At 47.9% G+C, this 21,084-nt stretch overlaps 1 protein-coding gene across 1 annotated transcript in view; it reads right to left on the reverse strand.

The window, feature by feature from the left end:
* Positions 1–2,784: 2,784 nt before the first annotated feature.
* The window catches only part of RASGEF1C (RasGEF domain family member 1C), a 98,812-nt gene continuing 80,512 nt past the window's right edge, over positions 2,785–21,084 (reverse strand). The window contains exons 8-14 of the mRNA XM_037500433.2: positions 20,754–20,856; positions 20,184–20,263; positions 20,010–20,105; positions 13,842–13,937; positions 11,527–11,650; positions 3,890–3,962; positions 2,785–3,430 (exon numbers count right to left, since the gene is read on the reverse strand). Of these exons, the coding sequence (XP_037356330.1) occupies positions 3,406–3,430; positions 3,890–3,962; positions 11,527–11,650; positions 13,842–13,937; positions 20,010–20,105; positions 20,184–20,263; positions 20,754–20,856 (597 nt within the window). The 3' untranslated portion in view covers positions 2,785–3,405. The remainder of the gene's footprint in view (positions 3,431–3,889; positions 3,963–11,526; positions 11,651–13,841; positions 13,938–20,009; positions 20,106–20,183; positions 20,264–20,753; positions 20,857–21,084) is intronic.

Genomic DNA, 21,084 nt, shown 5'->3' on the forward strand with positions numbered 1-21,084 from the left:
TGCCTTCGGGATCTGAAGGGCAGAGGACACAGGAGGCTGTCGGCTCCTGAGTTGTTATGGAAAGGGATCTTGGTGTTCTCTGGGCCATGCCTTTGAGAACCACTGTGGGGTTATTAAGGTGTTGCCATGAGACTGCCAGGTTGTGTAGACAGGTTTCCTTAGAGGGTATGAATGTATCTGGGCTCCCAGGATAAATTGCTGGCACCATGGAGACACTCTCTCCCAGGGAACAGTGGAGGATGGTAGGGGGTGGCGAGTGTCTCCAGTGATACAGACACCTGGGAGCAGAGGTCCTGATCCCCCCTGGGAAAACAAATCAGTTCTGAACCCAATGAAGGACCAGAACCTCTGAAGCAAACCCCAGTCAGTAAAGAGTCTTTCTGTCTGCCACCAAACCCTCTCCCCATCCTATTCCTTTCCAGTAGGGTTCAGGTAAGAAGAGCCAGCCAGTGAATCAAGCCAGGCTCCCGCCTTGACCTCTGGGGTACAGTGGGGCCTGCAGACTGCCCTGGAACCTTGGTGTTCTTGGGGATCTTGATCAGGCCCAAGTACCTGCCACAAGGTGGAGCTGGGCAGCTTCAAACCTCGCCCTGCTTATGGGGGTCTGAGTCACCAGCACCAGCCTGGGCCTCCGGGGCATGTGTCCTGGGTGCCACCTGTGCTCCTGATATCTGCCTCACAGGTAGGCCCCACCCTGCAAGGTCCTTGCGAGCCATCTGATCAGGACAACAGGACAAAGGGGGAGCCTCCTCAGGGAAAGGACGAGTCCTACATGAGGCTAAGGAACTGTTTGTGTGAGCATGACCAGCGTGTCCTCCCTTTGGGGCTCTGAGGCATGGGCGCCATGATCCTGACCTGGGCAGGCCTCTGTAGGACCTCCTGGCTGTACCGGAGCCTGGCACCCAACAGCTTCTCAGACAGGAAGAGCAGCTTGGAGGGAGCCCTGGAAGAACCCGGGCCCCAAATGTACTCAGTCTGAGCCCTCCCGACCCTGTATCCTCTGTGGGGCTACCTGTGGGTTACTGCCTTTTTTCCTGCTCTGGCCCTTCCAGTGGGGTAGAGTCCAGGTCTCTCTTCACCATCTTCCCCTGACACCCAATCTGTACTGGGCCACAGAGGGGCTGGAAGACTTGTGGAAAAGGGTGTGGAGAAGGGCAGCTACATGGCAGGAATCTCTTCCCAGAATAGGGGCCTATACCTGAAGCTGCAGCTCTGATCAGGTCAACAGGTAGGGGACAGCATGACAGGCAGTGGAACAGCATGTGCAAGGTCTCAGAAGCAAGAAATGAGAAGCAGTGTCTCCTTTGTGTTGTAACTGGCCTTGTCCTCCATTAGCACCCTGCAGGCATGCCCTAACCATTCAACTGTGGGTCCGACACTGCCCTCTCTAAGTCCTTTGCTCATGTTTCCCACATCCTGGGAAAAGGCTGCAGCAAACTCCCAATAGCAGGAGATATTGAGGGTTAAACTGAGCCTGAGTGCAGGGGGCCTGCTGAGGGAGGCCTTTGGGACTAGCTTTGGAGAGAGAGGATCTGGGGCCTAGGTGAGGGACTGCAGGAGGCAGGGGAGCAGCTGCCCCAGACCCTTTGGCCTTAACTGCTCCTTCCCCAGGCTCAGCATTCTAGGGTTCCCCCTTTACTGAGTTGCTCAGGAATAAGGAGATAGAACCAGCTGACAAGCAAGGTTGGGGCCTGAGTGTCCAGACTGTCCCGTCTCCATGGCTGGGTTAGGGGATGATCTCTGGTAGGTGTTGGGCTCTGGTCAGACTTCACAGAGTTCCAAGGGCATGGGCCCCAGACCTGCCTCTATCAGTCTTCAGGACTACTTACTCCTTCTGTGCCTTTGTTCCTGACAGGCGACTCAGCATGACCAGGGAGCAGAGACAAATTCTGCTATACCCTCAAGGTTCTGTCTAATGTTGCTCAAGGAGATGCCAGGGACTATGTGAGGGATGGGTTGGATAGTGATGAAGCCATGAGAAGTTACTTCTCGGCAGCTTCTGGGACCAAGACTCCTTGGGTTTGGCTTAAGGCCTCCACCCGGGCCCATGTCAGGAGCTGGATGTGGTATGAAGAGGTGGGCGGGCCTGGATCCAGCCCCTGCTTTCTGCACTACTCATCCTCTTGGGTCTCTGTTGAAAAGGCAGCGGGTTGGTTGGGACCCAGAGCAGACCCCAGTGACCCCACCATGTGCAGTGTTCCCATGCCCTACCAGGCTGCTGGCTGCCAGGCTCTGCTGAGATCCTGGGTTCATTGCACAACTCCATGGGGTGGGGAACACCTTGGGAACTGGTTGCCGTCTCTGCCTGTCCCCAGATGAGGGGGGCATGCCTAAAGGGTAGCTGAGTATGCAACCGAGCAGGGCCCAGCTTCTGAAGGATCTGACACAGCCAGGAGTACTCTTCCCCCTTACCCAGTGGACGCTGACAAAGAATGGGGTACATATTGCCTTCCTTTTCATGTGCCAGGTGTGGACTCAGCGACTCAATTACCTATCAGCTTCCAGGCCCAGAAATCTGGCTCAGGGGGAGGGAGGAAAAAGAAAAAGAAACTTGGCTCAGTGTGTGAGGCTGGGTGGGGTGATGAGAAGCCTCTCTGGTTTCATCACCTCCACCCCGGGGGCAACAAGAGGAACGAAGTAATCACCTCACCAGACCCTGTCAGCACAGGGGCCTCTGGAGCAGCAGTGGTCGCCACGTGACCCAGCAGGGAGCCTGTGCTGTGGCCCAGCACCAGCTCTTCTCAGGCCCACAGGTGAAACACAGCGCGGACATGGATGTGCAGGCTGTACAACTGTGCCTTTATGTCAACACCAGTTTACAACAAACTATACACATTGTCAACTCCATAACTCAAACTTGTCCTGCTGACCTGCTTCATGGCTGTTACCAGAAAGCTGTCCCCGATACCAGCAGGATCCAGAAAGGAGGTGCATGGGGCTGCAGAAACAGCCCATCAGGGCAGTGTGGGTTCCATCAGCAGAGTGGCGGGGTCACTGGGGGGCTCACAGCCTCTCTCATGTCACTGTGATGTCTTCTGGAGAAGCAGAAGCTCTCAGGCCACCTGGCCACAGACTGAAGGTTGGCCTCTGAGGCACAAGACTGCAGGGGGTGCCGTATCTCCCCTAAGGGCAGACAGGCTGACCAGCAACATGGTCCCCATCATCTTGAAAACAGGGCCCCCAAGGGAACGGGCCACCTCATCTGGAGGCCCTTGGCCCTGCCAAGGCTGAGCTTCCACGAAAGGTGGGAGGTTTCCTGTGCCGTGTGATCACTGGTGGGCACCAGATCTGCAAAGTAGCGAAGCACCAACATCATCCCTGCTTACTGGGCCAGCCGAGGCAAGGCTACAGAAGGTTCTGCTGACTTCCTCTCCTCCGCCTCCTCCACCTCCAGCTCAGAGTTGCTCACGTCTTCCCCAAAATAGAAGACCTACAGATTTAGACAAGCAGAGGGTGATAAGAGACTTTCCCTCCAGCATGGTGCCTTCTCAGCTGGCTGCCTTCAACCCAGAGGGCTTTTTGGGGAGCCTCTTGGCTCAGTCCTCAGATGCTGAGGGTCATGTCTGAGCAGCCCTCGGCCATACTAACATGCCCACTGATCAGGAGGTTGTGTGTGCTCACTTTTGGGCCTGTTTATCAACTATGGGGTCCTGGGACACACATCTCAGTTGCCCACAGTGGCAGCCACTAGTCATGGGGGGCTGTGGTCCAGCCTCCTCTCCCTACCCCAGCCCTTGGGTTCCACTTCCACCCCTAAGATCCTGGCCTGACCTACGCCCTTCCCACAGCTGATGGGGCTTCCAGGAGGTCCTGGCTCCCTGTCCTAGCCTCAGGCACCCCAACCCTCTCCTTCACTGTGCTCCCACCCTGTCTCGGCACACAGACGCACCTTAGAGCTTTCCACCTCTCTTTTTCTGTTTGGTTCTCTGGACTCTCACTTTCATAAGAAGCCAAATAAAGACCTAGTCAGAAAATGAAATGAAATGACACAATTATGATTGCTGATAATAACCAGTTCTACACCCAGAGTCTGACCTGCTTTTTGTTTTTAAATTAAGCTGTCTTTGGAGATCATTGTAGATTCAAATACTTTTGTAAGAAATGCCAGAGATTAGTGTACCTTTGACCCCCAGCAGGAACCACTTCAAAACTACCTACAAGATCATCCCCAGGATATTCACAAGGACAGAGTCAAGATGGAAAACAGGGCTTCCCCTGGTGGCGCAGGTGGCTGAGCACAGCGCTGTGAAGCTGTCCGTAGCTTCTGCAGAGCCAGTTGGATCCCAGCCACCGGTGAGAGCCCCACATGGCGCAGCAGACCTCTCCTGTCCCGCCCGCTGCTCCCCTCAGCAGTCTATTTCATCAGTCTGCCTGTTCTGTTCCCCACTCTGTCTCTGGTGAATCCTCTCACCCTCCCACACATCTGGCCTGTACCCCAGTTCTTGTATAAATAAATAAATAAATAAATCTTTAAAAAAAAAAAAAAAAAGACGGAGAACGTTCTCATCACCAGCCAGATCCCCCGGGTTGCCCTTTCTCAGCCACTTCTACTTCCCTCCCCCTTCCACCCCTTTTGAAATCCTTGGCAATTACTGATCTATTCTCCATTTCTATACTTCGTATTTCCAGAATGTGATATAAACTAATTACACAATATGTAACCTTTTGGGATTGGCTTTTTTCATTTAGTGTAATTTTCTGGAGACTCACCCCTGCTGTAGTGTGTATCAATATTTTGTTCTTTTCCCCTTTTTATTGCTCAATAATAGTTCATGGTATGGATATATCAGTTTGTTTAACCATTCACCCACTGAAGGGCATCTGGTTGTTTCCAGTGTCTGGCTATCACAAATAAAGCTGCTATAACCAATGGTGTGCAGTTTTTTGTTTTTGGGTTTTTTTTGTGAACATGAGCACGGATCTTCCTTGACTGATAATGGGGTTATGTTCTGATAAACCCATCGCTAAGTGGAAAATACCATAAGCTGAAAGTGCCCTTAATACGCCTAACACCATAGCCTAGCCTACCTTAAACCTGTTCAAAACACTTACAGTAGCTTAGAGTTGGGCAAAGACATCTAACACAAAGCCTGTTTTATAAGTAGTGAATATCTCATGTAATCTCTTGAACACTGCTGAAAGTGAAGACCAGCCTGCAGAGCAGCGGATGTGCCCTTCTGATTGCCCTGGGTGGGAGCTGCACAGCACTGCCCCCGTACGGCGTCAGCAGGCAGGACCTTGCTACCCCAAGAAAAGAGCAAAATTCAAAATTGAAAGTACAATTTCTATTAAAAGTCTATTGCTTTCACACTATCATAAAATTAAAAAATTGTAAGTTGAACCATTGTAAGTTAGGGGCTGTCTTTACTCGTTTCTCGACTCTGCAATGTCCAGGAGTGTGACGGCTGAGTCACACTGCAGTTGCATGTTGACTCTCTGTCTAGCCCTACCTCCCTAAGATTTTTCTCTTGCCTTTTTTCCTAAATGTTTGATAGTGTCACATTCTATTTTCAAATCTGTGATCCATTTGGACTTAATTTTTGTGTAAGTATAAGACTTAGGTCCAGGTTCAGTTTTTGGCCTGTGGATGTCCAAATGCTCCAACACCATTTGTTCAAAGGTTATCTTTCCTCAACTGAATTGCTTGTACTTTTGTCAAAAATCATTGGGTATATTTCCATGGATTTATTCCTGGGTTCTCTATTGTTATACTGATGCACATGTTTGTTCTACCAACACCTGTTTTGATATAAGATCAGTTTTAATATTGGGTAGGGTGCCCCTCCCATTTGATTCTTTTTTTTTCAAAATTGTTTCCTTTGTCTTTCCATACGCATTTTAGCATATTCTTGTCTCTATCTACTATAAGCCTTGCAAGGATTTTTATAGGAATTTCTTTTAACCTGTACTTAATTTGGGAAGAACTGATAAATTTGCTATGTTGAGTCTTCAAATTCATGAACTTCACATCTCTCCATTTATTTAGCTCTTCTTTGATTTGTTTTATCAGTGTTATGTAGTTTTTAGCACACACATCTTATACATGCTTTGTTAGATTAACACCTCAGGATTTTTTTTAGGGATTGTAAATTTTGGTGTCCACATAAGCACTGCTAGTATATAGAAATAAAACAACTTCTGTTTATCTTGCATTCTTCAACCTTGGCTGCACTCAGTAATTTTAGGAGTTATTGTAGATTCCTTGGGACTTTTTTTCTGTAATTACGGACAGTGTTAACTCTCCCTTTCTGACCTATATGTCTTTTATTTCCTTTTCTTGTCATACTGTAATGACTAGATCTTGCCAGAGTACATATACTTGACTTGTCACCAATTTTAGTGGGAAAGAATTCAGTGTTTCACCATTAAATATGATATTAACTGAAGGGTTTTTATAGATACAATTTACCAAGTTTAGCCTTTTATTCCAATTTTTCTGAGAGTTTTTACCATGTATGCTGTTGAAAATGTTTTTCTACATCAATTGACTTATCTAGTGATTTTTCTCCTTTATCCTGTTAATATAGTAGATTACACTGATTGACTTTCAAATAGTGAACAACCTTGCATCTCTGGAATAAACCCACTTGCTAATGATGCTTTTTTTTTTTTTTATAGTGCAGAATTTTATTTGCTAATGTTTTGTTAAGGTTTTTTTTTTTTTTCATTTGTATTTATGAGGGATACTGGTATACATTTTCTTTTTTATACTGTCTGCGTCTGCCTTTGGTACCAGGGTCATACTGACTTCATAAACTTAAGTTCCCTTTGCTTCTATTTCCTGAAAGAGATTGTGCAGGATGGGTGTTTGGTAGAATTCACTTGTCTAACCACCGGGGCCTGAGATTTCATTTTCAGTGTCTTAAAATTAAAAATTCAGTTTCCTTAATACTCAAATAATTTATTTCAAGTTAAGTTCTGGCAGTTAGGGTTTTTGCAGAATTGATCCCTTCTATCTAAATTACCAAAAATTTATGTGCATAGTTCACAGAAATCCCTTATTAGCCTTTTGATGTTGGCAGTCTGTGGTGATGCCTCTTTTCATCTCTGATATTAGTGATCTCTGCCTTCCTCTCTGAGAAGGAAACTCATTGCTAGAAGATGATAGTTTATTATGCTTTTTGAAGAACCAAGCCTTTCTTTATTTAATTTTGTTTATTGTTGTTCTGTTTTCCATTTTGTTGCTTTCTGCTCTCATGTGCTCTAATTTCCTTTCTTCTCCTGGCTTTGGGTTTATTTTACTCCTGTTTTTCTAAGTTCTGGATGTGGGAAATTAGATAATTAATTTGATATTTTCCCATTTTTGCTAATGTATACAGTAAGTACTGTGAAATTCCCTCTCAGGTTTATTTTAGCTGCTTTCTATACATTTTGATTTATGTTCACTTATTCAAATGAATTTTTTATTTCCCTTGAGGCGTCCCCTTTAACTCATGGTTAATTTAGAAGTGTGCTGTTTATAGTCTAAGTGTTCAAAGATTTTTCTGTTGTCTTAAATTGTTGATATCAGTTATTGATATATGATTGTGCTGTTATTGGGAAACACACTATGTGTAAGTTCAATTACTTGAAATTTGTTTTAAGTAGCTCAAGATATGGCGTATCTTGGTCTGTACTCCATGGGGAACTGAAAAAAAAAAGTCTTGCTGTAGTTTTATGGAGTATTTTATAAATGTGAACTAGATCTTATTTTTTTATTTTATTATTTTTTTTGAAAGTTTGACAGTTTCTTTTTTTTTAAGATTTATTTATTTATTTATACAAGCACTGGGTACAGTCAGAAGTGCGGGAGGGTGAGAGAATTCACAAGATCCAGAGCGGGGAACAGAACAGGCAGACTGACGAAGTACACTGCTGAGGGGAGCAGCGGGCACAGTAGGAGAGGTCTGCGCGCTATGTGGGACCCTCGCCCGGTGGCCAGGGATCGAACCGGCACTGCAGAGGCTGCGGGCAGCTTCGCAGCCCAGCACTCAACCGCTGTACCACCGGGGAGGCCCTAGATCTTATTTTTTGATAGTACTGGTAAGTTCCATGTCTGTTGCTTTTCTATCTTTTGTTCTATCAGCTGTGGAGAGAAGGGTGTTGAAGTCTCCAATTATAACTGTGGATCTGTTTCAGTCCTTCAGATTTTGCTTCATAAATTTTGCAACTCTGTTGTTTGGTATGTATGCATGTAGGATTATTAGGTCTTCTTGAGAGCTTTATTCTTTTGTTGTTATATAATAATTGGTAATTTTCTTTCCTTGGAATATATAATATCAAATATGAAAATCACTACTCCTGTTTTTTTTTTTTTAGGTTAATATTTGCATGCTCAATCTTTTCCCATCCTTTCACTCTTCAGCCTATCTATACCATATTTGAAATGAGTTTCTTGTAGAAAACATAAAAGCTGGGTCATGTTTTTAAATGTTTTACACTGACAACATTAGTCTTTTACTTGCTGTATTTAGACCATTTGTTATCAATATGTTAGGGCTTAAGTCTGCCACTTGATTTTTTTATTTTTTGTTTTATCTCTCTTATTTTTCTTGTCTTCCTCCCATCTGATTTATCTAAATTCCCAAAGGATATTTTTGCTGATACAGAACTGTGGGTTGGTTATTATTTTCTTTCAGCTCTTGAAAGTGTGCACTGCCTCTGGTCATTTGAACTGTTTTCCCCCGCAAGTATCATTTCTCTTCCAGTGTTTTCAAGATTTGTTTCTTTTTCATTAGTTTTTAGAATTTCATTAGCATGTGTCTTGGTATAGTTTTCTTTTGAGTTTAATCTTTCAGGGATTCACTCAGTTTCTTCAATCTTTAGGTTTATCTTATCCAAACCTGGGAACTTTTCAGTCATTAACTCCTCAAGTATTTTTTTTTTTTTAAGATTTATTTATTTATTTATTTATTTATTTATAGAAGAACTGGGGTACAGGCCAGAGGTGTGGCAAGGGTGAGAGGATTCGCCAGAGACAGAGTGGGGATCAGAATAGGCGGATCTAATGAAATACACTGCTGAGAGGAGCAGTGGGTGAGTCAGGAAGAGGTCTGCTATGCCATGTGGGTAGCAACCTGGCAGGCTGGGGATAGAATTGGTGCTGCAGAGGTTGTATACAGCTTCACAGCGCTGTGCGTAACTCCTTGTGCCATCAGGGAGGCCCTAATTCTTCAACTACTTTTCAACTCTGGCTGTTTGTCCTTTTCTTACCAGACTGATGACACGAGTGTTAGATTTATTGTCATATCCCAGATTGCTGAGGCTGTTTCAGTCAATGTCTTCTCTGTTGTTCAGACTGACTAATTTCTATTGTTCCATCTTCCAGTTCATTGATCCTTTCCTCTCCATTCTGTTGTTACTCCACTCAGCTTTTTATTTCAGTTATTGTATTTTTAAGTTCTAAAATTTCCATTTGGCTCTTCCTTACATCTTCTGTTTCTTTGCCGATTCCTTCAATTTTTTTCATTTGTTTCAGGAGCCTGAAAGCTGACTGAATTGCCAGGCAGACACTGTCAGAAGTGGCGTGGAGCTGGGGATAGCGTAGAATTTCTGACAGAGGCTATTACTGACCCAGTCAAGGCTCAATATATCTTAGGTCCCTTCTGTTGATTTTCTCCAGTTTTTGGGAGTGGAGGGTGCAGGAGGAACAGGGGGAAGAGAGAGTCAAAATGGGAGGTACTCCTCTCTAAGGGTGATCCAGAAAGGCTGGTATTTTATCTGTAGATTCACATCCAGATTGCTGCCTGGCATACAGCAGGCTTTCTCGAAATACTTTTAACTGAAAGAGTGAATAAACTGTCTCTCCCTCTCTTATCTCCTTGCCATTAGACTCCTCTTGCCCTTCTCCTAATATGCTTTTGACACATTTTAAGTTCCACTGGCCCAGAAAATGCTCATAACTACTACTATAGTAGGTTGAATAGTGGCTCCCAGAGATATCCAGATCCTCATCCCCAGGACCTGTGAATATATTACCTTCTATGGGCAAAAGAACTTTGCAAATATGATTAAGGAACTGGAGAGGAGGAAAATCTCCTGGACTATCCAGGTGGGCCCTAAATGCAATCACAAGTATTTTTTTTAAGAGGGAAACAAAGGAAACTTGACTACAGATGGCAATGTAATGGTGGAAGCAAAGGTGGGAAGGATGCATTTTGAAGACGGAAGAAGGGGCCACAAGCCAAAGAATACAGATGGTCACCAGAAATCATAGAAAGCCAGAAAAGGAATCTTATCTCAGAAATAAAAAGCTCTGCTAACACCTTAATTTTGCTTGGTGAAACTGACTTTGAATTTTTCACCCACATAACTGTAAGAGGATAAAACTGTATTATTGGGAACCAGCCAGTTTGTAGTGATTTGTTATATTACTGCTAGGAAACAAATACAACGAATATTGAATGCAGTCCTGAGCGTTTTGCCTGTGCCAACTCATGTAATTCTCAACACAAAGAAAGACCTCTGGGGAGTGGGCTCTCTCACTGCCCACACTAGATAGATACAGCAGATGAGGCTCAGCGAGGATGAGGAACCTGTCCAGGATCACACAGCTTGTGGGGGCAGGGAAGGGGAGAAGCCCAGGATGAACTTCTGGTTTGGGGGAGGGACTGCAGATAATGAGACCCCTCTCCAAAAAATCATAGCCCCAAAATATATAAAAAATAAAACAGCAAAAATGAAAGCATTAATAATTAAAAAACAAAATCACTAAAGAAAAAAAAAAGTCCTTCCCCCTAATGTTTTGTTTTTGGCAGAAAATGCTCTCCTGAGCTTTGTAAAATGTTTGCCATGACAAGGAGCCAGGTGCCCTGTGTGTCAAGCAGGAACTGCCAAGGTGATCTGAGGGCCCTGGATCCAGAGCGCAGTTAATAATGGGGCCACCCTGTCCCCATGGGATGATCATCTCAGGCCCAGAAGACTGCTTGCTTTTCCAGCACCTTCCCTTCCTAGAGGAGGGAACTCCTGGAGTGCACTCACTTTGCAAATTTTCAAGCAATCTATTGTATCGGACAAATGATCAGATGGAAATACTGATTTACTGCAGGTGGCAGATGGTACCAGCGCTCTGGAAAAGCCACCTCAGCTCTTGCCAGTGTGTACTGCACATGTGCACACACATAGATGCTCACACACATGCACACACTTGCAGACATACATGTGCTTGCACATGAATGCTCACATGCACACACTCACAAACATGCTTACACACACACACACATCCACCAGCTCTGGAAGGGCCCTCAGTCAGTCCAGTGCTGTCCCATCCCTACGAGAATCCTGAGGAGGTTCTTATCGCCACCCCGCTTTCCTGATGACTGGGTTCGGATAGGTTGATAGTTCAGTTTACCATTTTTAACAGCACCCAAACTGTGTCTGGGGAAACACTGGCCCTGGGGGCCCCTGAAGTCCCAGCTCACAGCTCCTTGGGCCATGTTGGTTGTCTTCCTCGGGGCTGGGGACCTGTATGGTGATGTGACTATGTGACTGAGACACCACCCGAGAGTCCTGTGGCAGGGCATCAGGAAGATCATGGGGTCACCTTACCATCCTCACTGAAGATGGGGGCAGTGTGCAAGTAGTGGGTGATGCTGGGATCTTGTTCGAAGGGGCACTCCACTTGTTTCCATGTGATGAACTCTCCAACCTGCTTGGCCAGTTCCAGAAATTTCTGCCAGAATTATAGAGACAAAAAAATGGATGCTCTCCCCCATCTCCACCTGTGTGGGGGAGAATGTACAGCTGGCCCCGGCAAGGCCTCCCTTAGCACCCCAGTGAGGCCACCTGCAGGGCAGGGAGGGTGGAACTTGGGCAACAAATGACAGAACCACCCGTCAGAAAACCTGGGTGTTCATTTCATCTCTTCATTCCTTCTGAGGCATCTCAACACTTAAGGTTCACTGGCCCCCCATGTGGTGGGGAGACACCAGCCTCGGGCTATAGCCCCAGCAGATCATACATCTGAGTAAAGGTAGTAATTTCCCCTCACCTGCTGTGGTTTCAGTCACCTGTGTTCAACCACAGTCTGAAAATACCACATACAATAAGATATTGTGAGAGAAAGAGACCATATTCACGCAACTTTTATGTTATGTGTATTTATGTATAATATATATACATATTATAATTGTGCTATTTTATTATTGTTGTTAATCTCTTACTGTGCCTGATTTGTAAATTAAACTGCATCCTAGGTGTGCATGTGCAGGGAAAAACAGTATATAGAGAGTTCAGCAAGGCCCTTGTTTTCAGGCATCTTCTGGGGGTCTTGAAGGCATTGCCCTTGGGGAAGGGGGGAGCTACTGCGCTTGAGCTTTGTGCTATTTATTTTTGCGATCATCTCTATTTATACCAAGTGGTATGTGTTTGTTGATTTGTTTAAATGTTACAAAAACAAGTAAATGTATTTAAATAAATTCATGTAAGTAGAATTTTAAGTAAAATTTAAATACATTTACTTAAAAGAAAAAAAAAACTGTGCCAACTGGAAGATGGATTTTAAGTAAATTGCAGTCTTGACTAGGTGGGAGCTCCGCTCTGTGGCATCCTTCGATCTGCCTTGGTGGCTGGTTCCAGTCCCACTGCTTGTGTCCCAAATCTGGGGCCACATGAACACTTTGCAGTACTGCCCCTTGCCCCTTGGCCTTGGTTCTGGGGACCAGTTCAAAAAGGGGAAAGAGGAAAAGGAGGTCCTATACTCAGCTGTATGCTGTGGGGTCACCTGTTGAGTGAGGCATGGGTCTCTGGGGCTCCTGTGTTCCTCCCAAGCCTAACTTGCTCAATGTCACCTCCAGCTTGGACTGGCCCCAGGATGCAGCACCCAGGCCGCCTGCTAGATTAGATTTCCCTTGGCCCTCAGGGGTGACCAGGCCCTCAGGAAGGATGGGAAGGTCTTCTGGGGGTAACCATTCAAGGACCAACAGCAGAGGCAGCTCCAGGCCAAAGGGCTCTGTCAGCAGGGGACACCTGAAGAGCCCTTGGTGAGCCATGAGGGACACCTGTTCCTAGCTCTCTGCAGCCATGGTCAGAGCCCTGTTCCACAGAGGAAGACCCTGGAGCTCAGGCAGAGCAAGGACCAACCCAGAACCGCTGCCCCTTGTAGTTGGAGGCTGGGTGGGGCAAGCACTTCCTTCCTGCAAATTGCAGGGATTCCACTCTTGCCTGGATGGTCTGTCTGTCTGACTTAGTGATCTTCTGCTCTCACTGCCCAGTACCCTCAGGGGTCCTGGGCCCCGTTGCCCATCAGGTGTATCCCACAGGCTCACGGGTATGCTGGATGGGCCTGTGGTGGGGGTGTGGGTGTGGGTGTGGGCTTGAGACATGAAGTGGATCAGGCTGGCCTAGATTTTGAGGAGCCTGGGAACTTAGATGCTGTGATGAAAGGTGTCTCAGCTCTCTACACAAGGCCTCCCTCCACCTGATGGTCAAAGGCGCTTCCTGGAGGAGGAGACACATTGACAATGTTGACTGTCTGCAGAGGGAGAAGAAATCTTTCATCCCTTCTGCCCACTCTGCCCGACCACTTCCGCCTGCTGCTAGGGACCCTCCCTGGGGAGGGATTCTGGCCCCCAGGCATTGTGCCTTGCCACCTCACCAGCTGTCACTACGGCCTGCAGGGCTGTCTTTCTCATCAACCTGGTGCTCCTCAAGGGCTGAAAATCATTCAGCTTTTGCTGGGCACAAGGCCTAAATGAGCATCACTCTCCTTTGGGGGGTGGGGGGCGAGCTGGATAATCTGATGTTGGCTGCACTTTGCCTCAGAGTCCCCCAACATTCCAAGCAATAAGGGTCACAGCAACTGCTCTGGGAGTTTTCACTGGCAGTCCCTCCCCCTCCCCATACCCCAGCCCCCTGGATCTTACCTCAAAGTTGACATGTCCGTTGGGGAGGCGGTTGGCACAGCCCTCGTTCAGGAAGTAGATGTCTTTGATGAGCAGGCTGAAGAAAGGGATGACAATCTAGAAGGACAAGGTGAAGGTCAGCCTTCAGCAGGCCTCTGCACAGGGGCTCCGTCCAAGGAGACTATGTTGCCTGCAGTCACCTGTCCCCAGGGATTTCAGATGCAACCCTGGATGCAGAGGAAGGGACAGGCTTCCTGGGCAAGGCTGGCCAGCAAATGGACTTCCTGAGTGATGGGTTAGTTAGTATGCACCATGGGAGGCGATGTGGAAACCACAAACAAAGGAGGCATAGGCTTCTTTGCCCTCAGGCCACACTGTTTCCTTCCATGCCCCATCAGATGCCAGTATTAACTGAGCTCCCACTGTGGACGTCTGCCTGGGGTGGGGCTGGGTGAGACACACAGTCCCAATAACCCTTGAACATGTCTTCCACTGTTGCTGTGAGAGGCCAGGGAAAGCTTGTCCCCACAGTTGGGGGGTCCACAGCCTCAGGCTTCCCTGCTCATATGTACCAGGAGGAGGAGTCCACGCTGAGCTCCCTGCTAAATATGTAAGAATGTGCACCATCTGCTTTGAAATTTTGTGCCCTCCTTAAAAAAAAAAAATATATATTTCAGAACATAACAATTTGTCATTCTGCGTCTTTCCTGATGCTAAGGATCTGATACACCATGGTCAGGCCAAATGCACCCTTGCTTGGGATCCTGAGGGGACTTGATGGGCTGATGCGCTCGGCCTGTGACGGGCAGACACCTTCGTGTCTTCACTGTGGCATGTCTTGCTTCTCCCTCCCTCCTCTGTGAACCTGCTGACTCCTTGAGAAGGGAGACCCAATGCTGACAGCCTCAACCACCACTGGGGAACACTGGGTCTATCCTGCTATTATGGATTGAACTATATTCCCCACCCCCAACCCCCAAAGGTATATTCAAGTCCTAAACCCCCAGTGCCTATGGATGAGACCTTATTTGGATTGTCTTTACAGATGGACTCAAGTTAAGATGAGGTCATACTGGGTTAGGTGGGCTCTGATGCCAACTGGTGTCCTTATAAAACAAGGGAAATCTGGACACATGCAGAGAAAGCCACGTGGAGAGGGAGGCAGAGGCGGCAGTGATGTGTCTAAGCCTTATACCTTGTGATATTGATTACAACAGCCCCAGGAAACCAACATTCCTGCTCTAACGGCGGGCTCCAGAGCTGTGCGAGTGCTGCCGCCTCCACCTCATCACTCTGGGGTCAGAGCAGCAGGTCTTGGCATTTTTGTCTCACTTCCATCCAAGCTAACAAAGATTTTGAGGCAAGGACCTGAGCACTGACCACCGGCTCCACTGGGCAGGACAAATGAGGAAAGTGAGCGGCAGGGCCTGGCCCAGCGTCACCTGGCTAGTGACCACTAGGGCCAGGGCCACACTCGGGATTAGTAGGGAAATCAACTACCTGATGAGCCCTGGACTCAAGGGCTTCCTGGAATGCAGAAGTTTTCATTCCAGGACAAACTGGTCATCCCAGGCTTATTCCAATACCACAGACATTTGCTCCATTCTCTGTGGCAGGCACCAGGGCTTGGAGGACAGTGAGAATGTGCCAGGCACACTGACCCCTCACCTCAGTGTAGCAGGAGATTGTTCGGGGAAAAGTGTATAGAATAAGGAAGTCTTTGCTCCACTGAAGACAGGGTTTAGTCCCCATCTGTATTCCCAAAAAGCCCACCACTATACCCTTGACACAAGGTTACTGGCGGATCCCAGCGCTTCACTGAACTTCACTGTAAAAGCAGAGGATTGTGGTTTGTTTGGTTTTTCTTCCCACTGTCAAATGACCCTTTATTGTGATTTTCTTTGATTTTTCTTAACTGGCAGGGCACTCCACCGCTCCGCTGTTGAGGTCATCGATGATGTTGTGAGGGTGGTGGCCATCAGTGTTGTAGCCCATGGACTGGTCGGTACTGAGGATCTCTTTAATGGTGCCAGAGAGTTCTCTAGCTAAAGATCGATGCTGCATCTGCTGGGCTATGCTGACAATCTCGTCGAACATGATATTCCTACTGTGCTTAACTGAGAATGAGAGCTGGTTGTCAGGAAACCTGTGGGGTCCCCAGTACTTCTTGTTCTTGGGGCTATTGTCTTGGTACCCAGAGTACTTGCTGGTCAGCTAGGCATACAGTCAGGCAGGAGGCTTCTCTCCAAGGACAAAAAGTCCTGGTGTGAGGAACACACCGAGAAACCAGTATCTGCTTGCTTTCAAGCACAGCTACGTATCTTCTCACATTTTAGATTTTACCCATTATTGGTATGTGTCTGAATAGATGGAAACATCAAACCATGCTTACATGGAGGAAATCTGGCCATAAATTTTCAGACTGTGTTAACATAGGAGAGATTTCTGGTCTTTAAAGTCATAAAAGTTTTCCTGGTAGAGTTGGATCCATGATGTTGAAAGTGAATGACTTAGATGAACGTTAAGGTTTTGTCCTCTTCTAATCAGATGACTCAGCCCAGCTGCCTTTCTGCAAATCCCAAGTCCCGTGGGTCATGAGTATTCATGAAGTTCAGTGACCTACAGAATCCACGTCTCTGTCTCTTTCAGTGTTCTTCAGGTCTCTAGCATAAGTTCAAGGCCAAAAAACTAACAAGGCTTCTTCTTCCCATGTCTCTCTGCTCTATGTGCATCTTCCAGCCCTCACCTGCAGGTCTTCTCTTAGCCTTCCTTTTTCTTCTTCCTTTCTGCCCTTTTTTCCCCATCTCTCCGAGGATTGTGTTTTATCTACACTGTAGTCCTGTGAAGCAGGGCTCTTATTAACCCACTTTTATATGAGGAAGCCAAGACCCAGAGAGGTTAAGTAAGTTGCACAAGCTTTCACAGCAGTAAGTAGCAAAGGCAGGATAAGGGCCCAAGTGGTTCATTCCCAGAGCTCCTGTCCCGCCTGCTTCCTCACTGTGCCTGAAGTGTTCTCTCCCCACCCCCACCACTGGTGCTAAGTCCCAGGCCCAATGTTGGTGCGCTGGGGAGATGTGCTATGACAGGGAGGGGGCTAAAGGCAGAGGAACTCTGCAGACAGAGATGACTTCTCAAGAGCTTGGTGCAAGCCTGCTGGAGGCAGAGGCATTGCTGCTGGTCCTTGAGGAGATCATGTTTTCCATATGCGAGCATTTCTCACAACTTCCACCTATCCAGGTTGGTCCAGGTAATCACCAACCAGGAATTAGTCGATGCAGAGACCCAGCAGTCTCCATGCCCCCACTGATTACGATAAACCCACTGTCTTTGCTGAGCAGTGCCATCAGAACCTACTTAGCTGGGTGTCACCATGAAAGGCTTGTGTGGAGTTGGTCCCCTGACAGCGACTAAGGAGAGACAGGAAGATAGCATCAAGTGCCATGATCACTGAAGCCTGCTGGCATTGTTAGTTTCAGCTGGGGGGCACTGAGGGACTAGGGGAGTATCTCCAAGCATCCATCCATCCATCCATCCATCCATCCATCCATCCATCCATCTGTCCATCCATCCTTCTGTCCATCCCTCCCTCTATCCTGCCTTCCATTCCTCCATCTATCCCTCCTTCCACCCATCTTTCCATTGGTTTGTCTGTCCATCCATCCATCCAGCCCCCATTTATGAAGCATTTTCTATGGACTGAGCTCACGGTCCTTGTCTCTCTGAGGAGAAGACAGCAAAACTAAACACATTGCTCTGTAAGTCACCCACAGGATAAAAACACTAAAACCCCAGCACCCTGGAGCTAGAAGGGGGCTCAGAAGGTGGGAACATGAAATCTCAGCCTGCTCATTTTGCACAATTTGCACTTGGCTGGAAGAAAAACAGTGTAGAGCCCCAGTGCCATGGCTGACACCTCAAACCGGAGGTTGCAGCCAACTCTATACATTCCCACCTCACCCCCCCAAGTCCTGGGTCATATTAGTTTCCCTGTGTCTGCCACTCCTGCCTGTACCCCAGGAGCAGTAGGCAGCAAACACTGTAAGATTCAGAGTCTGGTTCTGCTGCTTCTTTGTCATGTATTGGACAAGTGAGATCTCCTCTCTGAGACACTATTTTTTCAATTTGGGAAATGGCAATGCTGAAATCCACCCCTAGATCAGGAGTCAGAATTAGTGAGGGGCACAGAATGGAAGCCAAGTGGCCCTAGCGTGAAAGGTGTTCATATGTAAAAAATATATAGTTGGTCATTCAGATGACTAAGTATGTATTCCTCAAATATATTTAATCTTCATCTATAGTTCCTGGCTCATGGGTCACAAAAGCCCCAGAATTTCCGAAGTGTTGAGAGTGATAAAGTGTCTCGTTATTTGAGTGAGGTGACTTTTGGGAGGCACCTAAGGATGCGGTGGTTGCCAACGGAACCATCCATATGGTTAGAGGGTTGGAACTTCCAGTCCTACTCCCCTGACATCCTGGGGAGGGGACTAGGGTTGAAGAGTAAGCTCAATTGCCAATGACCACTGATATAATCAATCATGCCTATGCAATAAGGCCGCCATAAAGTCCAAAAGGATAGGTTTTGAAGTGCTCCCATGTTGGTGGACATTCGGATCTTTGGGAGAGAACTGCATGCCTGCGAGGGCATGGACGCTCTGCACCCTTTCTCTCTATCTTGTCCTACACGTTCTTCCAACTGATTCTTCCTGAATAATATCTCTGCTATTATCCTGACTTCTGTGAGCTGCTCTAGCAAATTAACTGAACCTCAAGAGGGAACTGTGGAAACCTCCAATCTAGCCATTTGGTCAGAAGCACAGGTAAAAGCTTGGGCTTGTGACTAGTGTCTGAAGTGGAGGGTGGTCTTGAGTGACTGAGCCCTTAACCTACGGAATCTGATGCCATCTCCAGGCAGATAGTGTCAGAGTTGAGTTTTATTCCTAGACACCCTGTTGGTGCCTGAGATTTGTTTGGTGTGCAGAAGCCTCACATTGGAATTGGGTCTGGAAACCCTAAACAGTGCCTAGTGAAATGAAGTCCCCACTTCCCCATGCTTCCTACTCCTGGGGACACAGTCACCTGCTCTGGGCTCTGAGGTCTCTCCTCATTGAATGCTGCCCCCACTCCCTCCCCGCTGGGCCCCAGAGTTGCTGCTGTGCTCGCAGCCTGAACAGGAAGACCCAGCTGAATAAGACATAGCCAACAGCGTGTCTGGGGCCTGCATGTGATCTCTGGGGGAGAGGGAGGGCTGGGAAGGCCTGGCAGATGGCATAGTGTGCTTAACTTAGCCTGCTCCCCAACCCTACTACTGACTTCCATCCAATACAATTCTAGAGTGACTTGGAATTTCAAGAACAGCAACTTGTTTAATTTTCCTTAAGCTGGAAACAGACTTACACAAACATGGCAGGGACTTGATTCTACCAATTTTACAAGAGACCAGACTGAAAAAGCACAGAATATCTCAGAGTTTCTTCCCCATGGAGACAAACCATTCTAATTATTGGGTTGATGACAGGTTTTATGCCAGAGGACGACTGCAATCCCTAGACCTGTCCACAGTTCCTTGTATCAGAGGCCAGGGAGGGAAATTTGGAGGAGAAATGAAATTCACCAGGGTCATTACAACCCCCAACTGCAAATGTGTAACAGAACCCATTCAAAAGGCTGTTTTAGTGAACTAAGTGAACAAGAACTTTGGTTCAATTATTGCCAAATTGGTTCAATTATTGTTTAGAATAAGAAAGTTCAAGGCCCCATGTACTTTGAACACACACTGAGCTGAACCAAGGGACTCTGATAAATACAGTTGGTCTAGGATTGAAAGGACCCAAGTTGGGAGGGGACGGAGTCTGGCATGGCAGCCTGGGCTGTGGCTCAGAAGAGAGAGAGGGGAGTCTGGGCTCCCTGCAGGATGGCAGGGAGAAGCCTCACTCTCCATGACCCCCCCAAAGAGGGGGCTATATGACTGCAGCCCCACAGAAAGCATTTCCTACCAGTTGGAGCTGCGTGGGGATGCTGGTCTGTTTGGGGAAGTAGCAAGACAACTTGGATGCCTATTACAGATGCTTTAGAAGGGCAGGGGTTGGTCAGGTGACCTTCAAGACAGTAAGATTCTCTGATACAGCCTACCTGGGCTAAGGTGGTCTGCAGCAGGGAGGAGCCCTGAAAGTCAGGCAGCCCCTGACCTACCTTCTCTCGGCTGCTGTGGGCTGTCAGGGAGCGGTGGGCTGCCCCACGCAGAGCTGTCCTATAGTTGCAAAAGTTTCCTGTTGGGTCCATCTGGTGCTGAAAGGAGAGGGAGGCATTTGGGCAGCTGCAGATTTGGATGGCCAGCAGCACCCAGTAGCAGGCAAGTTTGCTCACCTCGAGGATGAAAAACTTGGCCGTCTTCACTTTGGCCCAGGTCTTCTTCAGCCTGGAGACAGGGCTCATGTTCATGCCAGCTGGAAGAGGGAGGGATGATGGGGAGGGCTGCCCCCAGCTAGTTTCATGTACTCCCTTGTGTCCCCCAGCTGGCTCAGTCTCTTAGGCTGCACCGCAACCAGGACTGAGCTCTGCGGTGGCCTCAGTCCACCAGACACTGGGTGGGTAGATGCTAGTGGACGTGGCTTTGGGGCCGGTCTGGCTTCCACGTGTGTGCAGCCTTCCTGTTCTAGTCCCCACCACACTCGCCCCACACCATGACCAGGGCCTGTTCTCCCTGGATGGGGGAAGAGACTGCCAAGCCCTCACCGAGCACCCAGAGCAGGTTCGCTTATTTCAGAAGGAGCACCTCCCCAGGACTTTTGGGGTAGGGGGCACACAGACCCAGCCCACACCCACCTCCTGCTCAGAGGAGCATACTGGCTTGCACCCCACCTGCCTGTGTGTGCCCCCTCCAACCTCTCTGGGGGTGCTTGCACTGGGGACCCCAGGTCCAACTGGTCCACTCACAGATAATGGCCATCAGGGAGTTGAAGTTGCCAATGTTGAAGCACTCTCGGGCCACGTCGATGAAGAACTCGATCACCTGGGCCCTCTGCTTCTTCTTGGCCGGCTGGGGACAGGGCACCTGAGCCTCAGGGATCACAAGTCCCCACCCTGCCCTGTCAGATATCCTGCTCACCTAGCCGTGCCCTAGTTCACCTTCTCTAAGCCAGCTTCACAGGTGAGAGGCTTGATGCCTGGGCGATTCGCAGCCAGAGGGCTCAGAGGCTCTGAGCAAGTATAGGCAGAGCCAGCAGAGAGCCCACTACCACAGGGGTCTCCCACAGGGGCAGGGCCC

The sequence above is a fragment of the Talpa occidentalis genome, unplaced genomic scaffold (genome assembly GCF_014898055.3).
Source record: "Talpa occidentalis isolate TD23 unplaced genomic scaffold, MPIMG_talOcc4v2.1 talOcc4.9, whole genome shotgun sequence".
NCBI classification, from domain to species: Eukaryota; Metazoa; Chordata; class Mammalia; order Eulipotyphla; family Talpidae; genus Talpa; species Talpa occidentalis.